The sequence below is a fragment of the Falco naumanni genome, chromosome 18, assembly GCF_017639655.2.
Source record: "Falco naumanni isolate bFalNau1 chromosome 18, bFalNau1.pat, whole genome shotgun sequence".
Taxonomy (NCBI): domain Eukaryota; kingdom Metazoa; phylum Chordata; class Aves; order Falconiformes; family Falconidae; genus Falco; species Falco naumanni.
The window spans coordinates 6,168,756-6,176,322 of record NC_054071.1 but is presented as its reverse complement, the minus strand read 5'-3'; the positions used below and the strand labels follow the sequence as shown (position 1 = coordinate 6,176,322).

Genomic DNA, 7,567 nt, shown 5'->3' with positions numbered 1-7,567 from the left:
CGAGGGGACACGGGTGGCGGGTTCCAGGGCTGTCCCCAACTCCGGGGACGGGGCCACCGGCTGGTCCCGGGCACGGAGGTGACAGAACTCCAGCCCCCGAGGGGACGTGCCCGCCGGGCGCATCGCGTGGGCCCCGTGGGGACAGGGCGCGGCTCCGGGTGAGCACGCGGGGGGAGGGCGGAGGGGGCCCCAGCGGGGGGGGGGGGGGGGCGACCCCACGGCCAAAAGGGGGGTCCGGAGGGGGCTGCAGGGATGGGCGTGGCAGAGGGGCGTGACGGGGGGCGTGCCTCCCCGCTCAGAGACGTGCGTGGGCGGGCACAGGGGAGGGGCTGAGGGCGTGGCCGGGGCGTGGATGGGCGTGGTCAGGGCGGGCGCGGGGCGCACCGGAGCCAGCGGAGCGCAGCGGAGCGGCCGCCGCCGCCGCCACCCCCGAGTCGTCCCCCCCCCGCCGCCGCCCTGCTCCCCCCCACCGGCACCATTCCCACCCCCGGGCGGCAGCGCGCCCCGGCCGGGCGGCGGCTCAGCCTGGGCCGGAAAACTTTGCTGGCGGCCGCGGCGGGGGTGGTGATGGTGCTGGTGCTGGTGGTGCTCATCCCGGTGCTGGTGAGCTCCGCCGGTACCGATGGCCGGTACGAGATGCTGGGGACCTGCCGGATGGTCTGCGAGCCCTACGGCCCCCGCTGCCCCGCCGCAACCAGCCGAACGCGGCCCCATCCCGCCGCCCTCCACCCTGGTGCAGGGTCCCCAAGGCAAACCAGGGCGACCGGGAAAACCAGGACCACCGGGACCGCCGGGAGAACCAGGACCGCCAGGACCGGCGGGGGCGCGGGGTGAAGCGGGACGACCGGGACCCCCGGGATTACCGGGACCAGGGGCTACAGGTGCGGTGAGTGCAGCTACCTATAGCACGGTGCCACGCGTCGCCTTCTACGCCGGCCTCAAGAACCCCCATGAGGGCTACGAGGTCCTCAAGTTCGACGACGTGGTCACCAACCTGGGCAACAGCTACGACGCCACCTCCGGCAAGTTCACCTGCGCCATCCCCGGCACCTACTTCTTCACCTACCACGTCCTCATGCGCGGCGGCGATGGCACCAGCATGTGGGCCGACCTCTGCAAGAACGGTCAGGTAAGGGCTGGCCATCCCGGCTACCAGCCCCACCATGGGGACGGGAGCTGTTGCTGCCCCCCAAGCTCCCAGGAAGGGCTCTGGGTGCTTCCTCAGGGTGCCACATCCTTTTCCCGGCCCTAGGAATGCACCCCCAGGGTTCTCCATCCTTCTCCTGGCCCCAGAGATGAACCCTCAGTCACATCCTTCTCCTGGTGCTGATGACAGGCTCCGGGCGCTTCCTTGGCATGCCCCATCCTTTCCCTGGCCCAAGGGATGCATCCCGAGGGTGCCACATCCCTCTCCCAGTGGCAGTGATGTGCTCTGGGTGCGTCCCTGGGGTGCCACATCCTTCTTCTGTCCCCAGGGCTGTACCTCTGGGATGCTCTGTCCCTCTCCTGGTGGCAACGATGAGCTCTGGGTGTAGCCCCGCATTGCCTTGTCCTGCTCTCAGCCCTGGAGATTCATTCTCGGCATGTCCCATCCCACTCCCAGCCGCGGAGATGCACCTCCAGGATGCTCCATCCTTCTCCCAGTGGTGGAGATGGGCCCTGGATGCATCCCCAGGGAGCCCCATCCTTCTCCCAGTCCCAGAGATGCCCCCTCCCCGGTGCCTCATCCCTCTCCCAGCACTGGGGACATACTCTGCCACCATACCTGTGCTGTCCTGATTTGTCCCCAAGGGTGCCCTCAGTCCTTCCTTGGCTCCAGAGACATGCCTCTAGGGTGCCCTGGGACGTCGCTGAGCCGTGCCATCATCCCTGCTGGGACTCCCCAGGGGGGACAGGGCGGGCTCCTTTGCAGGGGACAGTGTCTGCATGGCCTGGAGCGGGGCAGTGCCTGCCCCACTTTTGGGGTGCTGCACCCCCATCCCAGAGCCAGCTTGGCTGCTGCTGTGTCAGGAGAGATGTCCCCACTGCTGGCCAGGCTGTGTGGTGGACACCATAGGGGGGCCACCCTGAGGCTGGCCCTATCCTTGCCCCTCCCCTGGTTCCAGCATCCCCCCCGACTCCATCCATCTGAAAATCTTCCCGATGCCAAGACACAGTCTCTCCATCCCCGTGACTTGCAGGTGATGCTCAAAACGCTGTCCCTTTCCCACACCATGTGTCCCCCCGAGCCACGACTCAAGGCACAAGATGTGGCCGTGACCCCCAAAATGTCACTTGAGCTTATTCCCTTGGGTGTCACCACAGCCAGCATCCACTCCAGGATTCATCCCACTCCACTCCTGGTTCCCATCATTCTCTCCCAGCATCAAGCCCCGTGGTGCATCCCTGTCCTGAGGATATACAACACTGAATTAGCCCAAAACTGAGTTATAAACCCAAAAAATAGCCAGGGGTGGAAGGGGAAGCGGGAGCACTGGCACAGCCACAGTGCTTCACCCCTCGGCTGAAAACTGCCGAGCCAGGAGCGCAGGGGGGGCAGGAGCCTCTCGGCATTTTTTCTCCATCCAAACAGTTTAAATTTTCTTTTTTTTTTTCCTTTTTTTTTTTGGCTCCCCCCTACTCCAGCCCAAAATTTTGGGGGTCCTAGCGACGCTTGGCACAGCCAGCTCTTTCTCCTAAGCAGCATCAGTGTAACTCTGAACTGAGCATCCCCAAAAAGCCACCTCATCCCCTTTTTCCTCCCCCAAAATATTTTTGGGTCCCCCCCCAAACCTTCCCATCTCCTTCTCCATCCCACCGAGCTCTGACCACCCCCGGCTCGGTGGGGAATTGACACACCCGGGCACTACTGGATGAATTTCCAGAAGCTACGCAGCCCCTCGTCAAGAGGAACCGTGCTCAGTCGGGCGCGCGATGCAGCTTAATTAACTGGTTGTTAATTACTAACGAGCTATCAGCACTCCAATATTTATAAAGAAGCGGCTCGGGAGGCAGGGGAGCGTTTTGGCGGGCTGGCACTGGCGGGAGAGTTTAAAAAAGGTACCCCCCCCCAAATGCCACAAATAATTAAAAATGGGGTTAATTGGGGTTTTGTTGCCAAATATACCTCATCCTTGACAAGGCGGGGGGTGGGGTGGGTGGGGTGCAGGGGGAGTTCCCAGCAGATAAGGGTAGATCCTGGCATCCTCAGAGGGAATTTATAACCTGGGGGGCCCCCTCTGACCCCCCACTTTGCTCTGGGCACTGCCAGTTTTGGGCACAGCCCATCACCCCTGCGCTGGGGCTGGAGTTAAATGAGAGCCAGGGGAGCCCCAGCGCTGGGAGGGAGCTGCTCCTGGTGATTAATTAGCTTTAATTATTCTTATTTGTATTAGCCTGTAGAGGAGGCAAGCAGGGCAACGGGATGGGGGGAGATGCTGGGTGGATGGACAGATGGCGGGAGGGGGTTGGAGCCGGGTGGTTTTGGGGTCCCCGTGGTGGGGTGAGGGACGTCCTGGCTGGCTCGTGTAGCTGAAGGGGTGTGCGGCTGTGCTGTGGCTTGTGGGTGGGCACAGCCCCGGGGGGATTCCCGTGGGTGGGGGGTCAGAGACGGTCCCCAAGGGACCCTGTCTGTGGGGACACAGGGACCTGCCTGGGGGCCCAGGGGGGCACTTGCTGCTGCACCCAAGGGTCCTGGGGGACACATGCTGCCATGCCCAGAGGGGTCTTTGGGGGGGGCAGCTGCTGCTGTGCATGGGGATGCTGGCAGGGCACCCCCCACAATGACCAGGACCCCTGGGGGGCACCTACCACCATGCCCAGACATCCTGGGGTAGATACCCAGGCCCAGGAGTGCTGGGGGGGGTACCTGCTGCCATGACCAAGACCCCTGGGGGGGACACCCACCACTGCACTTGGGGGTCCTGGGTGGCACCTGCTGCCATGTCCAGGAGTGCTGGGGGGGCGCCTTCCACTGCACTTGGGGGCCCTGGGGGGCACCCGCTGCCACTCCTTGGGGGTCCTGGACTGTGGTGGCTGTGGTGGCCATGGCACATGGGGCACATGGTGTCAGTGACAGTGGCTGCAGCAGAGCCAACCACTGGGGCTGGGGGCTGGCCCCCACACAATGGTTCCCACCTCCAGGGGCTGCGTCTGGCTGTGGCATGGGGAAACTGAGGCACAAAAAAGGACAAGGGGGGGTGAAGCCATCAGCGGGGGGACATGGTGGCAGTCCCCACCTCCTCTGCCACCATGGTGCCAGGAGTGGCTCAGCCAGGCCCCGGCGCTGCCATTTATCTTCCCTGGTTAGCGCGAAGGGCTGGTGGGCGCACGGTGATGAGGTGGCTCCTTGATGAGGGAAGACGGATGGCACCGAGCAGCTCTAGCTGTGGCAGGGGGGAATGATGGCAGCAGAGCTGGTGCCAGGTGGCTTTTCCTGGTTCTCCTTCCCTCTGCTTCGTCCCTCCATCCTCTTCCTTGGCCCAAACTCAGGCAAGGCAGCATCCTCTGGAGACTGGGGTGCCATGACCAGCTGAGATTCACTGTGTTGCCCCCAGGGGACAGGGACCCTCATGGTGGTGGTGTAGGCACAAGGGTGACAGTGCTGGTCATAGCGGGAGGGGTACGGCTGCGTGGGTGAGAACAAGCCCAATGTAACCACCTGCTGGGCCCTCAGTAGGTTCCAGAATTAACAGTGTCTGACTGTGCCATCACAGGCTGCTTGTGGGCTCTGGGAGATGTAGCTGCATTCCCGAGGAGGAAAGGACTCCTGCGCTGGAGGCAAAGGACAGGAATCCATGGGAACACCCGTCCTCCCCCCTGCAGCCACTCTGGGACCCTGCAGCCACTTGGCGGTTCTTCCCTGCCTGGCATGGGCCAATTAAGAGCCCATTCTCATCGGTTGTAATTAGGAGCATCTTTTTCCTGGTGCTTCACGTTTGCATTTCACTTGGGATTTTACCTGCCGGCTTGTCACTGTCACCCAGCGCCACACAATCTCCCTGCAAGGCAACAGTGTAGATTTGATTACCCAAGTAATTCTGCAGCGGCAGCGGGTTCCAGACACAAAGCTTCTTTTCCAGGCAGTTTTGGCACCTCTGGCGCTGCCAGCACCTCCCAGCCTTGTCCTCCGGCACCAAGGAAATATTTATCAGGGGGAGCATCCCACCCCGCAGTGGGTTGGGATCTGGGTGAGCAGTGAGGCTTGGTTTTGGGGAGCTTGAGCTCAGCTGGCTCAGCCCTTGCCACATGCTCATGGTCCTTGTGAAGCTCATGGGAAGATGAGTGGGGACGCACTGGGGTTCATTGGGTTGGTGCTGAGCTGGGAGACGGGGTCCTGTGTCCGAGATGTGGCCCTTCATCTGAATTGGGAGCTCGGGTCCCGTGTCTGAGCTGTGGTCCCATATTTAAATCTGGAGCCAGGGTCATGTGTCAGAGCCGTGGTCCTGCATCCAAACCTGGAGTCGAGGTTCCATATCCGAGCTGCGATCCCACATCCTGATGTGGAGAAGGGGCCCTGTGTCTGAGCCGTGGTCCCATGTCTGAACCTGAAGCCATGGTCCCACATCTGCGCAGTGGTCCCACACTCCAATTGGGAGGCAGGGTCCCATGTCTGAGCCACGGCCCTGCATCCGAACCTGGAGTCAGGTTCCCGTGTCTGAGCCGTCACTGTGCACCTGAATCCAGAGATGGGGCCTCGTGTCTGGGCTGTGGTCCCATGTCTGAATCCGGAGCCGTGGTCCCACATCGGAGCTGTGGTCCCACACCTGAGCCTGCTGGGTCAGGGAGAGGCTCTGGGTGATGTTCAGAGAAGCCGCCTCCATCAGGGACCTGTTCCCCCGTGTGTGGGGATCCAGAGCACCCCATGCCACCCTGGAGCTAGCGGGCAGTCTCCCTGGCTGTGGGTGAGCTGGGACCCTGGGTGTCCTGTGGGATCTGAGGGCTGAGCCGTCTCCTGAGCCAGGTAACATGGGTATCCCCTGCGCAGGTGCGGGCCAGCGCCATCGCGCAGGATGCCGACCAGAACTATGACTACGCCAGCAACAGTGTCATCCTGCACCTGGATGCGGGGGATGAGGTCTTCATCAAGCTGGACGGAGGCAAAGCCCATGGTGGCAACAACAACAAGTACAGCACCTTCTCTGGCTTCATCATCTACTCGGACTAAGCCTGGACCCACAGCATCACCCCACAGCCCTCCAGCCCCATGGCATCTCCCTGCTGCTGTCCAGCCCCACAGCATCCCCCAATGACTGTCTAGCCCCACGGCATCCCTCTGCCATGATTTGGCCCCATGGCATCCCCCCACTGCTGTCCAGCCCTACAGTTTCCCCTTGCTACTGTCCAGCCCCATGGCATCCCTCTGCTGTGGTGCAGCCCCACAGCATCTCCCCACGGTGGTCCAGGCCATCTATGCCCCCCCCCCCCCCTTCCCCATTAGCTCACCCCTCAGCTGCTGATTTCAGGGCTTGGGAGACTGCAGGGAGCTAGGGGCCAGCAAGAAGCTGGGGGACCCCCCCTGCACTGCCCCCCTGCCCCCCTGTCCCCTGGCTACACACCCCGCTTGGCCCCATGGCACCCTGCTCTCTGCTGCCTCCCCACACCTGGGGCGATGCTGGGGGCCGGGGGTCCCTGCCAGCGTGTATATATGTACAGGACGTGCAGGTGTCTGAACGGGTGCCCCTCTACCCCGTCCCTGCCCAGCCTGTGCTGGGGGCTGCGCTGGGGAGGGGGGGAGATGCCTTGTGCCCGACCCTGGGGCAACTCCATGGTAAAGCAGAGCTGTGACCTGTCCCTGTCTGCTGTCTGTGTCCCTGCGTGGGGCAGAGCCCATGCCCCCCGCCCCGGGATGGGGTCCTCCCCCCCCCCCCAGCGACCCTGCTTGGCTTAGCGATCTGCCCGAGCGGGGAGGTGCTGGGGGCGGCTCCTCTGCTCCCAAGCACTGGTGTCCCCTCTGCCACCTCCAGTGGGGTTGCTGGGTGCGCCACCATGTCCCTGTCCCCCAAGCCCACCCAAACCCATGGCAGGGTGTTTTGCCAGGGGCACAGTACCCCGCAGCGGGGGGGGGGGGGCATGGTCAGGCCACGCAGATCATGGGGACCCTCAGGCGCACACGCCTGTCACCGCTGCCTCAGTGCGGGCAGGACATGGCCCAATTAGAGGTGACAGCGAGTGCCCAGAGCCACAGAGCGGCTGTGGTGGGGTCGGGGGACGGGGGATGCGGGGGACATGTGGGCGCCCCTGGGGACGGGGGGGTGGGTGTCGCCCCGCAGGCCCTAGCGGGTCCCTGGTGCTCATTTCTCAGCACTAATTAGTGGGGACGAGGCAGTGGCTGGGCGGCTCGTTAGGGCCAGGGCTGTCTGCTCCAAGCGTGAGGAGAAGCCCGCCGTTAGGGCCGGGTGTGACAGCACCCCAGTCCCCAGCTGACACTGGGGAGCGCCCCGGGCGCCACAACCCACCCGGGCCCTCGGCTGGGCGACAGCGCTGGGGCTGCCGGTGCTCCCCGTGGGCGCCCGGCCCGGCTCGCTGGCCACGGTGGGGACGGGCCAAGGGGGAAAGATGGCGGCCGGGCCAGCGCGGCGGGACTGCG

At 64.0% G+C, this 7,567-nt stretch overlaps 1 protein-coding gene across 1 annotated transcript; it reads left to right on the top strand.

Moving 5' to 3' along the window:
- The first annotated feature begins 447 nt into the window (after positions 1 to 447).
- On the top strand, positions 448 to 6,769 carry C1QL1 (complement C1q like 1). Its single transcript, XM_040617807.1, is given in 3 exon segments — positions 448 to 704; positions 706 to 1,129; positions 5,966 to 6,769. Coding segments are annotated over 3 exon segments (741 nt in total). The 5' UTR covers positions 448 to 567; the 3' UTR covers positions 6,146 to 6,769.
- Positions 6,770 to 7,567: the final 798 nt, after the last annotated feature.